General features: G+C 36.7%; 2 protein-coding genes, 1 long non-coding RNA gene and 1 pseudogene across 13 annotated transcripts in view; all 4 read left to right on the plus strand.

The window, feature by feature from the left end:
* The first annotated feature begins 1,455 nt into the window (after positions 1–1,455).
* Positions 1,456–2,990, plus strand: LOC136282785 (uncharacterized). Its single transcript, XR_010718451.1, has 3 exons — positions 1,456–1,567; positions 1,947–1,968; positions 2,881–2,990. It is a non-coding gene; the product is annotated as an uncharacterized lncRNA (long non-coding RNA).
* A 155-nt stretch (positions 2,991–3,145) lies between these two features.
* LOC131769429 (uncharacterized) lies at positions 3,146–9,677 on the plus strand (annotated as a pseudogene).
* Positions 9,678–12,657: 2,980 nt separating this feature from the next.
* The window catches only part of LOC131770158 (uncharacterized), a 35,943-nt gene continuing 23,528 nt past the window's right edge, over positions 12,658–25,072 (plus strand). For 10 of the 11 annotated variants that reach the window (XR_010718442.1, XR_010718433.1, XR_010718434.1 and 7 more), the window contains exons 1-5: positions 12,658–12,706; positions 13,006–13,099; positions 13,193–13,267; positions 18,515–18,610; positions 19,179–19,301. The gene's annotated coding sequence lies outside the window, so the exon portion shown is untranslated. The remainder of the gene's footprint in view (positions 12,707–13,005; positions 13,100–13,192; positions 13,268–18,514; positions 18,611–19,178; positions 19,302–25,072) is intronic. The other variant, XM_066170672.1, reaches the window with a different exon arrangement.
* On the plus strand, positions 14,262–24,559 carry LOC136282857 (uncharacterized). The gene is made up of 2 exons (XM_066170813.1): positions 14,262–15,451; positions 24,279–24,559. The coding sequence occupies exons 1-2, from the start codon at positions 14,824–14,826 to the stop codon at positions 24,557–24,559; spliced, it is 909 nt and encodes a 302-aa protein (XP_066026910.1). The 5' UTR covers positions 14,262–14,823.

Raw genomic sequence — 25,072 nt, forward strand, 5'->3', positions numbered from 1 at the left:
GAATAATGCTTGTAGCAGTTTAACCGTTTAAATATTTTGTTAATTTTTCAACAATGAAATGTTTCTGTTCAAGGACACAACTAAGGCTGTTAGAGTTTAGTTGAGGAAGGAGGAGTATTAGGAAAGTCTAGGTGTTGTTTCATCGACACACATGAGTCAGTTGAAATGGCGTAGTAGGCAAGATGTTGAGTGATCTGTTATAAAAATGCCACATTCATTCCTCGGTAATTCCCCACCGTTCCTCCTCTCCTCGTCTGGCCTGCCTTTAAGAAGGCATAATTGAACAACATGTTTTGACGAGTGTGGAATCTATATAATAATAAGCTTCAATTATGACTACTCAAGCACAGTGAGATAATTAAGAGGTTCTAGTCGGAAAACAAAGTAGGCGGCGTCATTCCATAATTTTCATATATTCCTTCTTGGCAATCAACATTTTTGACGCTATCGTTGATATTTTTAGTTAACACTCGAAGATTTTGTACGTTATCGATCGATAGACTAACTGACCATTCAACATTAGCATCAGTGTTAGTACAATTTACAACTTTATGTCCTGTTATAGTACTATTACAGTTATGTTCTAGTTATGACAAGTTATTCTCTTTCGGACATCCTAACGAAAAAGTACTCGAAATAGCTTTGTTACGGGACATGAAAATGCCACATACGGACAACATAATGTAAGTAATGAAACTGTTGCTTTACCTTTACTTGTTATGTGCTTTTCCCACACTAGTCAACACGCAAGACGAGGGGCGAATGCTGGTAAAATGCGGCGAGAGAAAACCACAACGGTCGGATTAAGTCATCCATTTTAAGAAATTGGACAATCTCACAGTACAATTTAAGAGCCTCGCGTTCAATTAAACTATAATCTGGTTTGATCAATCTCAGTAGTTCTTCTAAATCCTTGTTATGTTCGACACAACTCTCAGCATACATTTCTTTGCAAAGAGTTACATCCTTGATGTCCACATTTATCAAGTAGTTGTGTGACTAAAACCATTAAGGATCAGGGACTTTTCGCTCACCGAAACATAACGACGCACATTGACGGACTTAAAAAATTTTTTCACCTCCTGAATACTGAAGACTGAATTAAGACTAAGGACAGAATTCTGTAGTGAGAAGTATGATTTCGTGAAGTGTAAAGCCTCAACTAAGTCTTAACTCTTAATTCATATTTTATAAGTCTGAAGTCCCTTCTCGGCTTTCGTAATGACACAACATCATTTCTCCCGATGGAAACTCTGACCATTTTGTTTCTAATCGTCTTCGCTTTTGTCGATCCCCCGGTTTGTAAAGTACCACCTAATCACAAATCCTTTGCGGAAACGTCATACAAGGTGTTACGTCGTGACTGTTTAACTCGACCTTTTAGCTTCCAGTCCTCCATTAGCTTTCCGATTTTGGTACCCAGTCTACCTCAGCAAGCTTCAATGTTTTGAATGATTTTGAATAGTTCACGTCGGCGTCTGTAGATCGATGGCAAAATTTCCAGTCAAATTGTACGTTTACGACCTCTCTAGAGGTATGGCAAGACAGCTGTCACCTTTTATACTTGGTAAGCTCGATAATAATAGAAGTGCTTATTTTATTATGCGAGAAATATCCCAGCTGAAATATCTTTTTAATTTTGTGTTTCGCACTGTGACTCAGCAAAGATGCGACTGTTAAACACTTAATCCTTTAGAATAAAAGCCCAGAGTTACTAAGTTTTAAAATTCAGGGAATATTTTAAGGGCAAATTAAACATTTATCCGACTTCATCTTTTTAATTGCAACCGAGCTGTCAGGTCTGTTTATTTGGTATGTAGATGTGATACCGAGCCAGCTTATTACATCTTAGTCTAACATCTAGACATATACATTTATTAAGGTAGTGAAATCTGTACAGACATCACACCAACTATTAGTTATTTTTTCTGCACTTGTATCCATAGGCAAGCAAATCGATGGGATCTGGTATGTGCTTATCTTTTTCTGAATAGAATATTGGGTGATTTTTTTTCATTCCTAGCCTAGAATATATTTAAGATTTTAACTGTACTGTGTGCTCTGTTAATTATTCGCATCGGTAGTATGATTTTGATTTATAATTTTCAGTTTACCTTGGCCCATGACCAAACTATTCGTAGAAAGTTTTAAATGGCCATGAACAAGGAGTATTGCTTGGTTTGAAATGTTTGATCAGAATCAATCATTTTAAGCATTGTAGACACTGTATAATTACCTTTTCCAATTTAGTCCTGACCAAGATTATCACTAAGATCTTAACACTAATTCTCTCAACATTTAGCAGTAAATCAATTTGATTTTGGCTGTTCCTAAGAATTTGTTGCAAATCAGGCCAATATGTTGATAATTGGAGAGATTGCTTCTGTATGACTTCAGAGCCTCAGAATAGATATGACTTTCAGTAATCTTGTTGCTTCAGACTACTTAGTGTCATTCTACAATTAATTGCAAGTGATCACATGTATGTAATTTTTTTTGTTTGTAAATTAAATTTACTTTTTGTTTGATTCAGGACCAAGTGTGGAGTTAAATGCTGTGTTATTTTCTTTTGCCTTTTTTTTTATTATCTTTTAATACTTTGTTTATAGGCATACAGGCCTGGTGTGTTATGATAGGGAGTTTTTTTATGGCGGTGATGGAATAAATAGTTGTCTCCCGGTATGTAATATCTTGATCTTTTCTCTAACTATAGTAAATCAAGAAATACTGTAAGGTCTTGAAGTAAATCTGGACTCAACTCTGAAATCTGAACAAGACATTATTAATTTCTGGTAGCATGACTGCTACAGCTTTCTTTTCTCTTTTACCTGTACCATAGGTTACTTTCTACTGATTGAAACAATTTCTTTTTTTTGTTAGGGTGGAACAATTCTTGGTAGTCCAGATGAAGTTGTTGATCTTGGTGATACAGAAATAACTCAAGATCTTTTCATTGATTTTTTAAGTGCTGTTGGACAAGAAGATTTTAGGTACATATTGATTCATTTTATGTCCTATTTTTCAGTAAACTTGCAAGTAAATGAAGCTCTCTTTACAAAGCTGTAGAAATCACTTAACACTCATTACTAACTTTTTGTTTTGAATTGATTATCAGAGGAGAAAAATATAACTTGTTTGAACACAACTGCAACACCTTCTCATCAGAAGTGGCCATGTTCCTGACTGGGAATAAAATACCACAACATATTCGAGACCTTCCTTCAGAAGTTCTGAACAGGTAACTGCGTACAACAAACAATCATTACTAACAGTAATGATGGAATCATTTTTATACAGTATGCAAGTTGATTTGTTGATATGAGGCAGGCTGCAGGGGAAATGGGTGGGAGGAGGGGTGTATATGAAGAAGTAAAGCAATTTATTAGTGAGGCTTCTACTGTTTGTGAGAGGGCATCAATTGGGAGCCTAATGGGGGCGTAATGCCCAGCCAGGGGGTCCAAGGGTACTAAGAATTTTGACCATGAAGTAGGATAATTCCTTGTTTTTCCTTTTTTTGCAATGCTTCCAGTTAAGTCAAGGGCAGATTCATTCATTAAGAGAATCAATGTATTTTTTGGTGATAATCAACAAATAACTGTCGAACTGAATTTTTTCAGTTCATTTGGTCAGATGATAAGACCCATGATAGACTCTGTATCTGTGAGGCCTTCAGGAGGCACGTCAATATCCCCTACACCATCAACATCAAGAGCACCAGAATCAATATATGAGCCAAGAAATAGTCCCCCTGGAAAGACTAAGCAAAGGGAACCACCAGATGGCTGGTAATTGGTCTATTAGATCATAAAAATAATTGAGAAACTGTACTATTTATTTTTGGCCTTGAGAAATAACTTAAGCTCACTAAAATTAACATTTCTACAGTTACCAAATGACTTTGCACATATACATGCACCCTGAGCAAAATTATGGTTTTTAGGGTGTGTTTACTGATGGAGTTGTTAAAAATTAGAGGAATGGAGGGAACAAATTGTTTATCCACAGCTCTCTGGCTTGTTTCTACAAGTGTTGCATCATTCTATTGAACAGCCAGCTTCCAAACCAGCAACTATGCAGGTTAAGTTATAACTTTGTGCTCAGTGGCATGTACAGTTGCTAAGGTATTGGATATACACAATGTACATAGCACATGTTGTAGGTGGACCAAGGTTATCCTAAATTTCTTAAAACTTTTATAATTCCTTTATATGTAATATCTAACCTAAAAGGAATTTTAAGAGGTATTTCAAACCTTAGATCAGATGAAAACGCGCACATATACCCAACATGTACATCAATATTTTTAAAAACTCCAATTCAAAACCTGTCAATTGCACTTGACAGAATCTCTCATGACCTTATTTACAATCATTGATAATTAATAATTAGAATTACTTTTTACAGACTGAGTAAGCTTGATTCTAGGGCTAATAACTGTTATACTAATAACTATTTAAGATTAACAAATAGAGTAAGATTATCATTCACCAAATGAAGTAACTTAATAGGAACTTACATCTGTTCTGTATTTATTTATTTAATATATATATATATTTTTTTTGACTCAAACTCTAGTCAAGGTGCCATATCAAGGAACCCTAATGTTTAGAAGGATGTTAAGGTAAGTTTTAATACAATATGATGACAAAAGATATATGTTCATATGCTGTGCACCAAGTTTTTAAATGAAAGTATACTGCTGGTTATTTTGGATGACCACACAATCATATATTTGTTTGTCTCAAAAGGGCCCATTATTGATATCTGATCTGAGAGAGTGTTTGAAAAGAATGGAATTGTCAGATGAAGATCTAATTTACCTTGATGAACTTAAAAGATGCTTTGAAGCTGAAAACCTTTCAAAAGTGAATGAGAGCCAGATTCAAAAATTAGGTAAGTTATATTTTGCAATAGGTTTTGTACTGAATTGAGCCACACTGTAAGAATAACCAGATTCTTTGTCTTCTACAACTATCAAACCCCTCTTTTATTTAAAAAAAATATATCACTTCATAGGGCAATAAAGTACTTTATTCAGATATCAGTGATGATCTACATTCCTATTAATTAAATATTGATTTTTTGTCCTTCAGATCAGCTTATTGATAAATACCTGACAGAGGAAGGCAGTCAGGCACTACATCTCACTTTAAAACTTCTGCAGTTGTTATCACAGTGTGAAAAATTGTTTTCATCATCCAAAGGTGAGATGATTGACATAAAATTGATATTTTGTTAACTAAGAACATATTCCATCCCATTTTCTAGTACTTCTATGTTTTTACAATTAATTCTCTCTTTTATAATTAGCATATGATACAAGCATGCAAACATGCATTGTAAATTGTACGTAAATTGTTACAGTATCAGGCAAACCTGTGTCTCTGGGTTAATTTTTATGATATGAAGGGGGAGGACAATTTTTGAGTATTACTCTGTGCTGATTCCATAAATGTTATGTACTTGTTTTATCATAAAAAGGGCTACAGGAGACTGTAAAAAAGGCCTGTGGGAGTTTCCCAAGCATTCCATCTCTGTAACTCAAGTTAAGTGCATCAAATTGGTAAATGAAACATGCTATCGTAAATGATATTGTTCAGGTCTTGAATTAGATAACAGTCCAAGTCAGAAATTATCAAATTTTTTATGAATACCATAGTGTTAGCCAAAGTAATGTTTTGTTTTATTTTGCTACCTTGATGATACATTTTTTTTCTTTCATGGCAGTTTTGCAGTGCTATCAGCCATCAGTCTGGTCACTCCTCCTTGCTTGGTGACAGTCACCCCACACCTCTTCCTGCTGTGACAATCAATTGTCTCAGCAAAGATTTGGAACTCCAAACTGTCGGAGCTGCTTTGGTTTCCAATATCGCAAGACTAAAGGTACTTGTGTGTTCACTGTGTATTTTATATTTTTGCTTATAATCAGCACTCCAAGTTGCAACCATTTTGGTCGCTAGATTTTCAGCAAAAGTAGTCAGCCAAATGGCAGCTTGAAAACCTTGGGTTTGGACAACTGGTGACATCTGTTTATGATCTTTGTATAGCTACCTGCTTCTCAGTGGTCTGTCTTTTCATTTTGTTGTTCATTTGTTTCATACATTTAATATGTGATTTTTTTAAACACTGAAACGGTTTCATGATTTTTCTCAATCGTGATTTATTCTTATTTATTATTTGTACTCACACATCAGATACACAAAGACATTGAGTGTTCTACAGCCATCATTGAACTTTTAAACAGAAATGTTTCTCCAGAGACAGGTAAGTTCAATGGAGGGGTTGGTTTTAAACATCGCATTTGCCACTGAACTTTGCATTCCTTAAATGTCTTGTTTTAGTCATTAGTTTATGACCAGTAGCTCGTCATCTGAAGACTCCAATGTTCGTGCATGCTTGTTGATTATTTAAAGTTTTCAAATATTTTAAATGCTCCAAACTCAAGTGATATGTCAAATTTCTTAACTCTGACATTTTCTTGACGGCACTGGTTTTAATTAAAAAATAGGAAATGTGTAGCAGCCTGAGGGGAGAATAAATAACCAGATCTTGGGAGCAAAAGGGTTCACCAAAATGTGACAGTTGACATTCGGGTTTCAAGGTGGGAGACAAGTGCTCTCAGCATTGTCCATTCACTGTACTCCTATGTGCATGTACATGTATCTGTGTAGAATAACTTTTTGCTTGTATATTCCACTGTAATCATTTTATTGTGCACATGTATATAACTTTTCCTGCATTCCCTCAGTGAGTCATACATTACCTGCCAGTGGAATTCATCTGCATCCTACACTAGATTCCAGTGCTGGCCACAAGTCATTGAAGCATAATTCAAGTGCTGGACCAGATGCATTATACCATCCTCCTTCAGACTACATGGAGCTGGACAACAAAGCAGAAGTAAACAGCCTATCATCCATGAACACCCCTGGTCTGTCAGGTACAGTACGTGTACTGTGTAGTGGGCTGTTGCATAAAGTTGGCTGACTGAATTAAACAAAACCAGTGCCTTCTAAAATTCATGTATATTCATGTGGGTTGTGAAATTTAAGAGGTATCATGCTAAGTGTGTATGTGATAAATGCAACATTTCAAAGGACTCAAGTTGAAACTTCATGCGTCTGAGTCATGATTAGTGTCTGTAGATCAGTTCTGTTCATTTTCCTGTTTGTTATTGATTTTTACAATGGCTGACCACAACTTCTGAAATTGCATGTTGTTGAAAATTGCAGGTATAACTTGAAGGATATAACTCACAATTTAAATTTAAAAGTTTTAATTCTGTAACATGGGACTGTTTTTATTTTATTTATTTTTTTATGTGTATTTTTTTAAAGCTTCTTGTTTTGATTCACCTTAAAATTGACAATAACAGTGTGGGAAAGCATATGATTGGAATTAGAAATTGTGTACATTTAGCTTCAATACCTTGTTCACTTTCTGATTGTGAACTTCTAACAAAACAAAGGAGGAACAAAAACGGAAGTCATTTCGACAGCCAGTCACAACAAAGTCAGATATCATAGGGAGCCTTCAAGAACTTTTGATTGGCTCTTCAATGTAGTTCCTTTTGCATCTGACTTGTGGTGCAATGCTGTTAGCCAATCACATAGCTGAATGAAGTTAAACCAATGGAAAGCAATCCTGGATTATTTTCAGCACTTGATTTGAAATCTTTTGTTCTGTAAGCTTGTTGTTTGTTTCTGGAAAACTAAATTATCAAAATACCAATCAAGGCTGATCGAAGCATCTTTACATTATTCTCCAGGTCCAATTGACAACAGTAGTGCTGCTGTGGAGGCCAGATCACCATTGATACCTCCTCCTCCTCCATCGTTTTCTGCGTTAGGAAAAAGTGAAAAGAAGAAGACCAAGAGGTAAGAGATCCAGTTTCTTTTTATCTTGGACAAAATTGCTTAGATAATTGGCATTCATAGGGCACTTGGTCTCTGGTTTAAACAATTATTAGTATCTTCATCTCCTCTCTCCCCTGTGAATGATGTTGCCTTCTTTGTAGTTTGGTCATTGATATATGTACATGTATTCTAGATCTTATGAAAATATTTCTTGAGAGGAAGATGGAAGAAAAGCTTTCTTATGAGATGTTGTGTGTTGTGGGGCTGGTTTTGTACAGGGTAGAAAATAAGAGAATGCTGCGAAGAACCTCCGAAATGCAGACTAGGGCCAGGGACAAATGCAGTCTACTTGTGACTTATTGTAACATGGTGCTCGAAAAAATTAAGTAATACTGCCAAAAATGTTCAGTTCTGTGATAGAACTTTAAAATTTACATGCCATTAAGTATTAATCAATATAATCATAGGTGGGTGAAATCCAGCAGAATTCTAACCCTGATGCTTGACAGGCTCTATTATGGGTTGGTCATATTTTGGTTTTTCTGTTTTGACTTGTGTTTTACTGAATTTTTACATTCTTGTCATTTTAGTCCTGGTAATGAGGTAGAACCAAACGGTCAGATATTAACAGAAGATTCTCCTGATGTGAGTCACTTGTAACAGGAAAGAAGAATCACTGAGATGGAAGCTGTTAGCCTGGAAAGATGAATACACAGTGAAAGAATGACAAATTAAGCCCTCAATCAAATGCATTCTAGCATTTCCATTGCTTGCTAATTATTGCTTATTTTGATGGAAGATCTCAAATTATTGGTCACATGACTGAAATACTGTTTTGTAATAACAGAATAGTTGTGTGGATAGCTCAAAAATATTTAATTGAGGGAAGGTTTTTCAGGGCAGAAATAATCAGACTGATTTATTTGGTAAACAGAAAAATTATGCAGACATATGGAAGCTACTGAGCCTAATAACTGAGTTAACATTTCTGTTCTGAAAATCTAGCCATCAATTCTCTGCGCTCTCTGTTTTATAGTATATATTTTGTATGACTTAGCTCTGAGAGTTTGATGTTAACCTTTAACCCCTAAGAGTGACCAGCATCTAATTTCTCCTTACAATATCACTGCTGAATCACACATTTACATCATGAGAATACAGGAAATGATCACCAACTCTTGATTGTCAGACAAATTCTCCTTTTCGGCACCTTAGTAAATGTACAGAGAACAGTATGGAGAATATAAATAGTGATGTTAGGGTGTAAAGGGTTAAATCAAGCAATATCCATTTGTTTATATTTTACTGCTCATCATCTTTTTGCATAAAAATGTTTTGGTATTGTAAAGAGGATTTCCTTTTTGGTCACTCTTGAAAGAAATGGTTCAATTTGCAAAGAAGCAGTGTTTTCATTTGGCCTGAAAAATAATTATGACAAGCACTTGCTTAGCATCCTTTTATTTCTTTCAAAAGTTTTAAGTGAACAGTTTGATGTACTTAAATTATGATCTCATATTTAATTTGTAGGTTTATTGATCATGTACAAATCTGTTAGCCTTATGGATGAAAATATTTTATGGAGATCTGATATATCATAGCTGAAAGTGCCTAAATTATTTTTGTGAGCTGTAAATGCAAAGGAAAAAATGAACAAATTGATAGTGAAGTTAGTGACAGACTGAGGTAACTGTACAAAATTTCATGACACACATGCTGTGATGTTCAACAGATCTTCAATGAAAAGTATTGTAAATTATGTTTGATTGTATTTACAATAATCAATGCAGCACATTAAAAGTATTTGTCCTTTTTTTGGTTGCATCGATGAGTTTTATCATTCGTGTAATTCATCCCTCGTATTATTGGGGTCAAAATGCGACCTGCCCCATCCCTCCTTGGGTTGAAATTTCACTCCTTTGTGAAGTCTTATATATGGTTTTAGGAGGGAATGAAAACGATGCAATTTTCATCAGATTTCTTTGCTCTTTTCCTTAATACTCTTTGTGTCACCCTTTACACTTTCAACGACGGTACACACCTACCCCGCCGTTTTCGAGTGTATCTTGAACCCACGATCAAACATAGAATATACAAGAGTTTTTCTTCGGATTCATTATATCTCCCCGTAAAGTCTATTGATAGCCTTGATTTGTGAATGCGTCCATATAAATGTGTGACAAACTTGGGCGATAAATGATTTCAAATCATCAACTCTAAATGGATGTTGAGTTTATTCAAAAGAAATCAGATCAACAGATCTAAGAATGAGCCCCGGGCATAATAAATCAAAATAGCTACTCTTTAAGGTAACTAATAATTGTATTCATCAATGATCAAAGGTAAAGTAAAATACTGCTACTTACAAGGAAATGGCATCAGTTATATTACAAATTAGCTCTTTCTGAACGAACAAACACAGCTGTTTATCGAAACTGTTCGTTATAGGGGTCTAGCTGTTAATAGACATATATATATATGTTTTGTTTAGCTAATGACTGATTTGGCATAAATGATAGGAATGCAGATTGGAGGGCAAAAGGGTAGGATATCGAATTTAAAGCGAAAGTTCTAGATGCTTTGAGAAACTCACTGTTTTGTATATCGGTATGCGTCCGATCTTGATCTGTCTTATGCAGGTAGAAAAGAGAGGCTAAATCCAGCTTTATATATCTTAGTTCTTGATCGGTGCCTGTATATTCGCTCTCGAGACTGACTGAAAGCGATCTGACACTTGTACATGGATAAAACTTGCCTATTGAGGACAATGCATCAATGAGAGCTTTGTAGGTGAGTGATAGAGTATAGTGACGATAGGAGTTTCATCTCTCAGGGTCGTAACGAGGTATATGGGATCAGGGATCAAAGGCCTAAAAAAGGGTGGGATCAGGGATCACAGCCTCGGATCCGGGATCAAAGCCCTCGGGATCGGGATCAGCGTGTTTTCCATGGGCTCAAGGATCAAGCGTCTAGATAACAACAATAATTTACGATGCGCGCCTAAACATGGATTTTTAAAGCTTTTTGAAATTTTATGACCCATTTTATACAGTATTCCTTGGTATTTGGACTTATTGATTGATAGTTCACCGGAGACCAGAATCAAAGAGTACTAGTTGACTCAAACTTGACTGGTTAGGCATTGGGTCGTTAATCTGTTAATAACTTGCCAGGATTTTATTGTCTTACTCGCGCTGCATGACGTTCAATCATGTCATACAATATGCCATGAATAGGTCATTTGAGCGGGAGTTACTACATCACGGGCGACGAGCGGGGAAAGAAGAAAAGCGAGAAATACTAGTGGTCAGCGGGGAAACAAATTTAATACCTCATATAGATGCATATCAATTGTAGTTGCAGAAAACAATAGTGTTATAAGCCGAAATGTTAACAGTACACTTAGCTAAGTAAAATGTTAAGCAATTTTTCAAAAGTGTTGATGGCACATATATCGTTTACTGCTGTATTTTAACTGCTGTATTTTAACTGCTGTATTTTAACTGCTGTATTTTAACTGCTGTATTTTAACTGCTGTATTTTAACAAATGAACTCGGTATGAAAACTTCACTTTCGAACCGAACGGCAGGTGAAATGTTCTGTTGGTGTCTCTGTCCCCCATGTAAATATTGACTCTAAAAGGCATGTAGGAAAACACTGAGCTTCGAGAAACAGCCAAGTTAAGGCTAATGTGTTTACCTTGATTAAATATTTATAATCAGGGCCACCCACTCGTCCAGGAGACCTTTTTTCAAAAAGTTCCTGACGTTAAAATAATTTTGTTTTCCGTTCGAAGAGTTCTTTTTTCCTATTTAATTTAACAATAGAACTCGGTATGAAAACTTCACTTTCGAACCGAACGGCAGGTGAAATGTTGTGTTGGTGTCTCTGTCCCCTGTATAAATATTGAATCTAAAAGGCATGTAGGAAAACACCGAGCTTCGAGAAACAGCCAAGTTAAGGCTAATGTGTTTACCTTGCTTAAATATTTATAATCAGGGCCACTCGTTCAGGAGACCTTTTTGCAAAAGATCCAGACGTTAAAAATAATTCTGTTTTCCGTTCGAAGTGTTTTTTTTCCTATTTAATCAAATGAACCCGGTATGAAAACTTAACTTTCGAACCGAACGGCAGGTGAAATGTTGTTTGGTGTCTCTGTCCCCCATGTAAATATTGACTCTAAAAGGCATGTAGGAAAACACTGAGCTTCGAGAAACAGCCAATTTAAGGCTAATGTGTTTACCTTGTTTAAATATTTATAGTCAGGGCCACTCGTTCAGGAGACCTATTTTCAAAAGATCCAGACATTAAAATAATTTTGTTTTCCGTTCGAAGAGTTCTTTTTTCCTATTTAATTTAACAAATGAACTCGGTATGAAAACTTCACTTTCGAACCGAACGGCAGGTGAAATGTTATGTTGATGTCTCTGTCCCCCCCCCCCCCCCTCCACGTCTCTGCGAAAGGTATATCCAGACAACCTGCATGGAAAATGGAAAAACTGACAACAGCTATTGCAACAAATTTTTTAAAAAATCTTTGAAACTAGACTGGCGAGCAGCACTCTACGAACAGTAGTTGTAAAATTTCTTTATTCTCCGACGCGTTTCGTCTAACTGTCGTAGACTTCTTCGGGGAGTTTTACAATTTAACACTAAACACCTGTCTTTATAAGCCATAGTTAGCGGCTATACGGGAGCCAATGACCGTAAAGGTTTGGCCGGACCTACGAATAGGAACAGGTGAAGTTGCGGTGAAGTTGCGAAAAATTTGTAATTTTTTTGGGGTAAGGTGGGAGAATTCATTTGGGGACCACGGTTTTGGTTTTCTCTTTTTCGTCACGCATGTCACGCAGTAAGTTACAAACTTAAATATAATTCTTCTTGGTGCCTTTCTGGATGCCACCGATGCCTTTTCTGATGCCTCCATTGTTTGTTACAGCAGTGAAAGACATACGTACCATCAAAACTTTTGAAAAATTGCTTAAAATTTTATTTAGCGAAGTATACTGTTAACATTTCGGCTTTACAACAGTATTGTTTTCTGCAGCTACAACTGATATGTCTCTACACGAGGTATTAAATTTGTTTCCCCCGCTGACCACTCGTATTTCTATCTTTTCTTCTTCCCCCGCTCGTCGCCCGTGATGTTAGATTACTGGATCGTTTTTTAAAAAAGTCAACATTTCAGAAAGTTTTTTTCCATGGGGAAGCGAAAGAAGAGAAAAGATAATCACACACGTAGAAGGTAGATTGGAGTAAACGTTGATTTACGGTTTTCTTTCTGGTTCAAATCTGCAATCTCTTGGCAAAATTTAATTTCATAAACTCGACATTCTAGGTCACGTTCCTGGTCGCTCAGCAGAAAAGGCGATCAACGGCATGAGCGAAGCTCAAGGCGACGTTCAACAAGCAGGTAACTTAGAATAATGAGTGTTTGTGTAGTTACCAATTATAAGGACTAGAGTATACATAGAATTTCTTCTAAAACGGCGAAAAGACCAGACACAAAAACATGATGTAACAACTGATAACACATTGAAAACTGATAGCACAAATGGACTATGAGATTTCGTCGTGTTGTGGGATTTAGCGTGGACCCGAGTAGTATTTATTCTAAAGGCAATTTATATGAAAGAAAAGTTTTCTTTTGATCAAGGAAAATAATAGATGGATTAATTTGAAGGATTTTTTTTATAAAATTAATGTCATCAGTTTTAGGTTTACTGGTAAATGTTATTACAGTAACTCTTGCCTTGCGGACACCCCGCGGCCAAAATTCAGATCCCCATCTAGAGGGTCTAACATAGGTTTGGCGGGATACGGGATGAGGCGTTTTTAGCTGCCGGGATGCGGGATGAAAGGAAATTTTAAGGCGGGATGCGGGATAACGTGGAAGCGGGAAGTTGCTTATTTTTCTGGCGGGACACGGGAATTTTTTATTATTTCCGGCGGGAAACGGGATTAAGGATGAGAAATTTATAAAAAGATCTATAAATTTCTGGTCTTTATCTGCAAGTCAATTTGCGGGCCGACATCCCTCTAAAAACGTGCGCCGGGTTTGTAAAGCAATAGAGATTTTAAAAGGTTAGTCACGTTTTCTCCCGATATAAACAATCAGCAACACCACACCTTTGACAAGAAGACCATTTTCAAAATATCGCAGTTTGACTTTGACATTCAGCAGAAGCGTTACAAAGCCCAACTGGAGATTTATTTTGTGGTAAACTAGGGTCAACCGCTTTGCATTTATGACGCTCCGGAAGGGCTCCTGATCTCGATGCACAACCAAGGAATTGAATGTCTTTCTCGTGAAGAGGTCTCTGTCGAACTAACCAGTGTTGTTAAAAAGGACCCGTCAGTTATCCTTGGCATTACTAAAACAGCACAAAAGCTCGTCTTCTCTGATTCTCATGACCATTCAGTTAACTTTTGTATTGATGGCAAGGTAATTCACTCACTGGGAGGAAGCCAGCCGGGGATGCAAGACGGCTTTACAGTTAGGTTTCACTCGCCATCAGCGCTTGTGTCATATGGAGAATCTATATTTGTCTGTGACACCAGCAATCAAGCTGTCAGACTAATTTCAAGCTTAAAAAGCTATAAATATCTCGGAGAGAAATTGGGGCTATTTATTGAACTCTTCCAACTTGAAGAAGAACTATCAAGGAAGCCAAGTTTCCAACCAAGTTTGGAAGACGGGTTGATTATTCTCAAAGAAGCGGCGGATTTCATGAAAGACGTAGAGAGGCAGGCGTATTTTCGAACAGGTCGAAGATGTCCCCAGGGTCCTGATCCAGCATTGTCAAAACCTACGAGGGACGCTTTTAAAATGCTTCATTCGTCATTTGAGAAAACGTTCTCTGAAAACGATTTGAGAAAACATTCTCTGAAAACGATTTGCAGCATATTGCAAAGGATATATGCTTTCCAAGTTTCACGACACTACATGTGGAACATTTCTTTGCGGGAATGAGAACCCCAAGTCGTCCAACGCCAGACATGCATGATTATGGCAGCCGCAGACCAAGCTGTATTGTTGAATCCGTACAGAAGGTGTATCACTCTTCCTTTTCAGTGTATACGGGACCCCAAAGCCACTACACCGAACGAACAATAAACAAGAGGGAGCCTGAGTGGCTTTATGATCGTGCAAAGCTTAGCGAAGAACATTTTAGGCAAGAAGATAGTGTTAAGGAGAAGGATGTTTTGCGTGAAGAATCAAGGGAACTTAGGCTGTTTGCTAAAGAATTTGGGCAAGGCGTACGGCAGCAAAGAGTAAGAGACAAAACGAAAGAAAAGGCTGGAACTCTCCCTCTATCTCTAAGCATGATCCGAAGAGTTCAAACAAACCAAACTCAAAATGTTGTTGACATGCTTGAAGAGCTTCAAGCCTTAGACGCAGGACAACCTGAAACAGCACAGATTGAAACTCGTCCAGTTCGTTTTTCAAAGGGAGATGTAGTCGCCCTAAAACACAACTGGAAACGTTATTTGGAGCCCTTTTTCCTCGCTTATCTTCAGGAGGACCTTCATTGCAGTAATGGTGGCATCCTTGAGCGTACCATGCGTATTAACTGGCTTGAGCCGTCAGAGGAACGTATCAAGAAAAGCGGATCAGCTGAAAGTTGAGCAGGCTTTGTTTAACGATTAACAATGACCGTATATGGCTACTTTGGAACAATGGCGGAAACAGCTTTAAAATACACGCGGGATTTTTCAAATTTCCGATTATCATAAGAGCGGCAGATTTAAACCATTGGCAAAACTGATGATACGACAAATCCTCCCCGTGGGGGTGATTATGGTAGATTTTTTAGGATGTAAATAGTCACGGTGGGGTGGATGGTGGGGCGACTGTAGCTTTCGTATCTGAAGTAAAGAAATGTCACCGTTTTTTCCTTTACATTGCTTAAAACTGGCGAAAGATATATTAAATTAGAGGCTCACTGTGCGATACAAAAGTGCTGAGAACATGTGTAACCGGTATTAACGTCCGAAGCCTACCACGCCGTTGAATTATGTAGAAGACTTTCGTCATTTGCTCGATTGTTTAATGTGCGGGTATTTAAATTTCGCGCTGCGTGAATGAGATTTTGTTCCTGATGTGCACAAAAAGGTTCATATTCTCCTTCCTCTAGCGTATGATTTAAAACCTGGTAATAACGTCCGAAGCCTCGCGCGTCGTTAATTCATGTAGTTTTACGGGTATCTTTCTCTTTCCGTATTTCAATTCAACGAAAGGAGTTAAAAAAACAATGGCGAGTGGAAATAGTCGCACACGCTCGTCAATTTCTCCCATTCGACTCGACTGTTCAATCCGAGTATATTTAAATTTCGCGCTTCGTAAGCAAGAAAAACTGAATAATCTCCTTCCACAATTTTTTTGTGTTTACACAAACCGACATCAAATTGATACCTATTCATCCTTTTGTGTGATAGCAGGAGGTGAGATTTTTTTCGCATAGTCATGTTCTGCTAGTTTCTTCCTTTTTTTTTTTAGCTCAACAGGTTACGTGTATTCAATCACATCACTGATGCTGTCAGATTAATCTACCAAATTTTAGGGCAATCCAATTTCGCGCTACGAAAGTTATCCTATTTTCTTAGTTTGCATAAAGCGCTGCGCAATCGCCTCCCATAATTTGCTTACCGTAGCGTAAATGCATAAGCCCAGCAAAAACTTAACACGCGAAAAAAATCACACCCCTTGATTCGTTAAATGCCGCCTCGGTTGATTGAGAACAAACATAAAGTCCTAAGGTCCGCTTTCTACAAAGGGAATATTTGGGAAAACTGTTGATAGCTTTATAATTTTCATAAAGACTGTTTGAATCCGTCGTAAAACTATGTAAGCTCAAGCAAGACCTGCTTTTTTTTTCTCCGAAAGAGAATATAGAACAAACGAAAAACAAAAAATTCGTAACTTCTCCATTGTGAGACTTGTGAGTAAAATATCACACTCTCGTCTTGCCGCGCGTTTGACTGAAAACGAGAATGACTCAAAATAGATGTCCTCTCAAAAACTAGAGATAATTTCCTCGATCAGTACATCGTGTGTCATCAACATCGTTGCAAGAATTCTGTGCTTTTGTAAAACAGGAATCCTCTTCATAGGTCGACTTGTTGGTTCCAGAAAGTAAGTGCTTCGCTAGAAAACAGCTGTGCGTCAGCGCCTGCCCTCTACGAAAATTTGGAGAAGCTGTTGACAGCTCCTTACTTTTAACAAAGATTGTTAAAATCCGCTGTAAGAATCTGATAGTTTTTAATGAGAGAGACTTACTTTTAAACAGGACCTGCTTTTTTTGCAAAAGATAAATAAAAAAAAACTCGCACCTTCTTCATTGTGAGACTTGTGAGAGAAAAAATATCACACCCTCATCTTGCCACGCGTTTGATTGAAAACGAAAATAACTCAAATACATGCTCTCGCAAAAACTAGAAATCATTGCTTTGATCAGTATATCTTGTATCATCAACATAGTTACATGAATTCGGCGCCTTTGCAAAGAAGGATCCTCGTGTCAGGTAAACATGCTGGTTCTAAAAACGATGAGCACCTCGTTTGAAAACAGCTGTGCGCCAGAAACAAGGTTTTTAATGAAGAAAAAAGTTTTTTGAAGAAAAGAAGAAAGGAGATTTGAATGGAGCATTTTGATGAAAAGAAAAATAACCCAACGTCCGTCATCGCAGACGGACGCAAACAGTCCCTTTACAATCGCACTAAACAACCCTAGAACGTATGTCTCACAATGAAAACTTTATTAATAGATTAGTTGGAGTGACATAGTCCTCAAAATTTCAAGCCTAGCAAGTGCAGCTTATGGGCACGGCCATTTCAGTCCAATTTTTTAGCGAAAACACAATGATTTTACTGCCTCTACACTAAGGAAAGAAGTTTCTATATCTGGATCTCACCTGCCCTGGTGTGTGCTTGGTCTACCACAGCGTGGAGCCCCAGTCTCTAAGGGGTTTGTTTAACTATAACGCATCAGGCAATATTGCCTAAGAACACCTGTTTAACCAGACTTTAAACGCTGTACGCACACAGACAATGTTGATAATCACTTCTAGTGCATGGGCAGCCGTTCAAATCTTTATTATTTTATCTTTATATTATTTTATAAACTGATTGTAGAAAATAAGATAAAGAATCATACAAGGAAAATCAACACGTTTCAGAAAATTATGGATGACAGAAAGAAAACATATTTCTTTCCAGTCTCATTAACATAGATTAACTATATACACACTGTAATCAATTTAATAAAATTCATCGAGCTAAGGAGTACGAAGTGCAAAATTTTCCTCTTTATCTATGTTTGTGTGAGTCTCAAAACCATTTTCGCTGGACTTGCCTTTAATTCTTATTAAAGTCTCTCGTTTCTTCTCTCGAATTCACCTGCATTGCGTTTGTTTGACATGAATTACCAAAGACGATCTACAATTATAATGCATTTGCACCTGACGTGACTTGCGACACTTTCAAGGAATTAATAATGACATTTTATTGTCCAAGACACATTACTCCAGTCAATCCGTACTAATTTAAATTCTTCACCGCGTATTATTCTACCAATTTAGCTTTTTGTGCAAAGAGCCCAAACAGGAAGTGGGAAGTTCATTTCTAATATTAATTTTCATCTTGGCTTGAAACCAACAGTTTCTATCGTAACCATAGCTACCAGACTAATAAAAGAAAACGCGTTTGGCTAAATAAGTCTAGTGTTGGGCACCAAAGAACGTTGGATCTTGAAAGGTAGGAGATGACTGTACTTAATGCATGATAAACTTGAGTTTGACTTTCACCCCATGATAAGATTTGATATTCAGCCTTAACTCCTATTTCTGTGTAGTTGAAATAAAACGAAAATGAAATTTACCGAGTTTCCAAATGTGGGTATCACAAACACTTGGCGAGAAAATATCTCCAGCTGCTTGAAAGAAACTAGATCATTATCCTTAAATTTTATTTTCTTGAACAAAACATTTACTATGTTAAATAATAGGGAGTTTTAAATCCAAAAGGTTTTGGTTTAAAAACGTACAACTTAACGTCTAAGTATCTGCTTTTCCTAGCATTTTTCGCCGTCAATTGGACCTAAAAGAATTAATCGAAATTTTTACAATGTTGGTCAAAGGACTAATTTCGGTGTCAAATACGTATGTTAATATGTGAAGATATTCCTAAGAGACCCACATCTCTCCATCGAGCGAAGCGGATAACATCCATTTGCGCCATTTGCATTAATTTCCACATGGAACTGACAGCTGCAAGCATTTTTTTAAAATTTATTTTCATAGAAAGGTTTTGTTCATAACGACAGGTCGATTTGGGAAGCTTAATCCATTGCTTGGAGCTAGCGATCAACTTAAAACTTGTGTCATACGCGCGTGGTAGAAACAGAAAACCTGGACTGCATTGTTGACTAACTTCACTTTTGGAAAAGGTGAGTCGCAGACGGCGAATCATTTTTTTATCCTTCGATTCACTTATGAGTACAACTTCATTTATATATCTCTCCTATTCTATTTTACTGATACAAAAAGAATTAAAGTTACAACAACTAGCAAAAACTAAGTCAAAATCCGACATTCAACATCTACCCATGATTGGAACTCATTCTTGAAAAATTAAAGGGTATTTAACGAAAGTTTTTTTAGCGTTTCTTATTCAGAAAATTGGATTTTAGATGCAAAATGACTAAAGACTTCGGCAAATACGAATTACTTCATTTAAAATAGTTACATTCCCATCTCTCCTCTCTCAATAACATTTAAGCATGACACTATGTTATGTTCAATTTTCCCGCGTTTTACTAGGCGGAAATTTGATCTTTCTGCATCGTACGGAAGCACATTTTAACCGCTCTCAATCATATCTGAAAAATTATTTTTACAAGAGAACAGTACTGACATATGGCAAAGAATAGTTGCAATTTTTTGTTGTATATTCGTCCATAAACATAGCTTATCTATCAAAAGTTAAAATCGCGTATTGTGCAAGTCAAAGAGAAAGTTATTATCACAAACGTGTTCAATGATTAGTTTAAAGGTATTCACCTCAATAGAAGGTGGCATCTGTCGACCGTTAAATTGCCGATTATTTCGATATTTCTGGTTTGGGAAATATAGAGTTTGACATTTTTTAATCTAAGTTTACTATTTCCGGGAAAAAGTCGAATTGTCCAATGTATACTGAATTTATTCATACATCACCCCATGTATGAATCTGTGGCGTGATGCCAGAAAAAAGATGGCTTGTCTCGATTGAAATTAGCATAAATTTCCTCTTTCCATGATAATCGGTCTAAATAACCAAAGGCGATCGTGTAAACTCAAGTAGGAAAAATCTGAATTTTCAAGGACCTGTATAATGAAGGAAGAGAAAAAAGGTTTATAAAGAAGAATAAAGTTTTATGACTTATCGATCATGAAATAGAAAAGGAACTTGAGAAAAATTTGCGTATAGCTTTTATTAATGGCTTTTGTTCTCTTCCCTAAAATAATATCGAAAATGCTCTCTACAAAAGACAAATGATGCTCGATGCTACCAATTTTTGTTCTTGTTTCAACTTTTTTTTTTTACCGTTTTTGGAAGGGAGAGGGCTGGAGCTATTTATCTAGGGCCTTTTTATACAAAAAGTTAGGAATTTAAAATATAACAGCGGTAACAGTGACATCAACAAAAACAATTAAAAACTTTACTCAAATTTGTCTTGTCCCAAGCATTTTATGTGTTAACCTCCTTTATCTCAGCTGAAATCATGAGGAAATATCTGAGCGCGGAATTGAGACATAAAATTATCCTAAATTCCTGTTATCAGATAGGCAAAAATCCGCAAATGAAGGCAGTATTAATTTTCCTCCATTTTCCCTGGGCTGGTTAAGTTACGCGGAAATTATAATTTTTCTTTTTTTTTTCTTTTGTTTTTTTTACAAGACAGCACACCAAAAGTATAGTTTATAAGGAAAAAAGGATCTAGCAACCGTTTCCTCATAGACTCCTGTCCTAAAAAAGACCGTAAAAAATGAAATAGAGGCAATGCATAATTCAAGGCACGAATAAAATTTATTGGATGTCTTACCACCTTGATGTACTACGAGCCTGCTCCCTAATGTTCCTACATGATTTTAAAAACCTAAATGCTGTAATGTTTCCGTGATGGCTAAAAAATTCCAAGGATTCTGTTATCGATTATAAAACGACGATGTAATGCCACTTTCTGAGAGGCCTTGAGTTGTTTTCCTTCATCGGAAGCAGTATTGCTATGGTTGTCAGCGTTTAACTTCCCGAACTGATTATTTCATGAATGCTTTAGTAAAAACCATGCAAATCCTAATTTACCCTTCGTTAAGTGTAAGATGAAAAGTTCAGGATGAAGACAAGTTTCACCACAATATTCTGTATTTCTAGTCTTGTATTTCCTTGATTGTTAATTCCATATTATACATATGCACGTACTTACTTCGTTTCAAGGCGCCAATAAAACACATTTAACGAAATATGAGTCGTAATCGATAGAAAATAAGTCCACAGGAGCTTTACTCGAACAGTTTGGTCTCTACGTAATTGCAAAAAATAGCACGATTTAATTTATCGCCTGCCTAAATAAAGTACTCTCTACGTCGTTGAAAACGCGAATGAGACCAGTCGACAGTTAAAAGACAACTATCTGATAACAACTCGAATGGTAAACAGGGCCTTAAAAGCGACGCTGAATAAGTTCCCTGAAAAATGCAAGCCTCTTTAACTTAGGCAAAACCCCATCTCTTAAAGCTTTTTTTGAAACAATTTCACTCTTCTTTACTGGAACTTTTTCTTGAATTTATGTTCAGTTCTTCGCCTCAGATACAAAACAAATAGGTAACGACTGTTGAAAAAAGTTCGTCCATGCATAAGTTCTAAAGATTGTTTGACAGTTTTCAAATTAAACCATCCGTGCATTAAGATTAATACAATTGCATATGTAAGCAATAGAGACTTAATGACTAGAAATGTGAATCACAAAATTTTTCCGACGTTTTACTAAGCTGTTTTTCAGTGGCATATCACACCTAATGAGAACTTAAACAATTTCAAGTGTAACTTGAATTCAAAATTCGAGCAACTTGCGCCGAAGAATTAGACAAGCTGGAAAAATATAGGAGATGATTTATTAATGAAGTCTTTTGGTGTCTTATAGAAAGACATAAACAGCTTCTGGTATCTGTCTTGTCTGTCATCTTGAACAAAACATTTACTATGTTAAATAATGGGGGAAAATGTACTGTTTATTCTGGTAACAGTGCGCCTAAAATATGTTTTAAAACTCCTACGGAGTGCGTGAAGCCGGCTAAATGTTTCATCGTGCACAAATTGTCGGGATGATTTTATCATGAGGACGGAAAACGTTGTGCTTTTTGTCTAACTTGTGGTGACAAAGCCGTAGGAAGAAAAATGAACGATTTTACAAGAATAGCAACTTTTCAAATAATTTCGAGTCATTATTACGTGTTGATTTAACGTTGCGTGAGACAAAACAGACGACAATTCATTAAACTATGAGTAATATGAAAAGGACGTAAGCAAATTTCAAGATAGTGTGTATGGCGAAAAAAAAATAGTCATAAATTTACATACATTTATTTGAACTACAATGTCGACGACTCATTAAAAACTGTCGTGTTAAAAATATTTATCGACAAATTTTTAGTATTTGGCATATCAGCGTAAATTTACATCGCATTTTGTTTAATCTGTTTGTCCTCATTGTCAACTTAAATTTGTATTGTAGCTCTGAAGCCCTTGAGGTTTGAGCAGATCGTTTGTATTGCGTTTTCTTGACGTCCGTGAATTATGGTCATCGTGGCTTTCGTGCAAGGTGGAGCTGTACAAATATTCATAGTAAATTCCGACAAGAATCGTCAGTATTTGCTCAAAGACTTCCTCGTGGCCAGAGCAAGTTTTCAAACTAAAATTACGTGACAGGTTGATGAAAGTCCTTTTTAAATTAGAGAACTAACTTTCAAAACCACAAACAAGTGCAACATTTCCTAAAGCAAAAAGAAAAAAAACTCAATTGAAATCCTATCGTGATAATTTAACGTTGAGGCGCTTTGAAAATACTAGACAAAATTAAAAACAGGTGGTAATTGAGTATTAACAACTGAGTTGAAAATGTAAATTGGCCACCGTAAAGAGTAAAAAAGCTGACGTTTCGAGTGTTAGCCCTTCTTCGCCACATCTTAAAGAGATGAAAAAATCACACCTTCGTTGGATGCCACGCCCAAGGTAAAAGACAAAAGGAACAAATAAAAAGTGATAACAAACGCGCTCTGCCAAAACCTCGAAAAACTTGCTTTTAACAGTATTTCATTCTAAAAACATTTCTAGAATTCAGTTTTGACAGTTTTTAGAAAATTCTTGTACGAGCAAGATCTGCTTTTCCTTTTTTAAAAGTAGAACGGTCACTTCAACTTCAAGCAGTCTCAAAGTACCTAAATGAAGGAATCCTCTTCTTAGGTAGACTTGTTGGTTCCAGAAAGTCAGCACCTCATTAGAAAACAGCTGTGCGCCAGCGCCTGCTCTCTGCGAAAAATTTGGAGAAGCTGTTGACAGCTCCTTACTTTTAACAAAAATTGTTAAAATCCGCTGTAAAACTGGTAGTAATGTAATGAGAGAGACTTACTTTTAAGCAGGACCTGCTTTTTTTGTAAATGATAAATAAAAAAACTCGCACCTTCTTCATTGTGAGACTTGTGAGAGAAAAAATATCACACCCTCATCTTGCCACGCGTTTGATTGAAAACGAAAATAACTCAAATACATGCTCTCGCAAAAACTAGAAATCATTGCTTTGATCAGTATATCTTGCATCATCAACATAGTTACACGAATTCGGCGCCTTTGCAAAGAAGGATCCTCGTGTTAGGTAAACATGCTGGTTCTAAAAACGATGAATGCCTCGTTTGAAAACAGCTGTGCGCCAGAAACAAGGTCTTCAATCGCCTCGAGGCTCTCCACAGAAAACCGTCACTTTCGATTGCATTTAACATCAGTAGTAAGACCAAAAAATATATTTGTACGTTGAAAAAACTGACTGGTAAAAACCAGGCGACTTGACTTACATATAGAGAGAAGTGGTTTAAATGAGTCACTGCAATACGGATAAATTTAATTATTTCTGAATTTGCGAACCTTTGGCTCAATGCGCTAAACGAGGGTCAAGTCTACCCCTGGGTACACCGATGGAGATTGATTTTACTAGTTCATATTTACACCACCCACTCCCCTAGTGCAGCAAAATTGCCACTCCGATAATTTTCTCGATCAGTTACAAGCTTTTCCGCCTCCCTTCGGCCAAAGTCCCTCAGGACTACCAATTACTCAGGACTTTTGTTTGGAAAAGTTGACCCGGAACAATGGGCCATTTCTTGATACGAAGATGCACTATTATACACTGTCGGCAATGAAGACAACAACAACCCACCTCAGTGTATTTTAGATATTGTAACGGTGGTTCAGGATGGTGAGAAATTCATTCTATGCCGAAACGAGGAGCAACGCCTAAAAAACTTGGCTAACGGCCCTGACGAGGCTGATTATGATAGCAGTAGTGAGGACGACAGTGATGGCGACAAAAGTGAAGACGATGATGACCAACCGACTCGTTTCGAAGCTGGACGCAGTAGATCTGGCAGGAGGGTGACACGATTTGTGCTTTAACAAGCACAGAACAATTCCGGGGCCTTTCCGGAGTCAAATTTTCACACACGTTGTACATTTTCTCGATAGATATTTTTCAATAGATTTTTTTCAGATGTCTAGAAAACGGATTAACAAATAGCACAGATACTGCAAATAGATGATAACAAAAACTTGTATCATAAACTGACTAGGTCGCATGCTCATGAAATTTTAAAGTTTATAGCATCACCAAACGGTTTTTCTTTTTCAAACGAATGTCGAGGAAGGTCGCTGCGATAAATACGTTTTATTCTAATTTTGGTTACAGAAAGTTTCGCCAAGATTGACAAAGAAAGGAGTTCTAAATGGAAGCAGTCATCGGTAGCCTTCGAAAGGAATGTAGTTTCTGAAGAGCTGAAGGAAAAGATCAAACAAAGTGCATCTCTTAAGTGCGAGATCAACTCCATCTACGATGAAATTCGTCGAAGCTGCAGCTTGTTCCGTTACACTTGCATCCTACGCACAATGGTCAATCTCAGAAACAAGTACTAT

The sequence above is a fragment of the Pocillopora verrucosa genome, chromosome 8 (assembly GCF_036669915.1).
Source record: "Pocillopora verrucosa isolate sample1 chromosome 8, ASM3666991v2, whole genome shotgun sequence".
NCBI classification, from domain to species: Eukaryota; Metazoa; Cnidaria; class Anthozoa; order Scleractinia; family Pocilloporidae; genus Pocillopora; species Pocillopora verrucosa.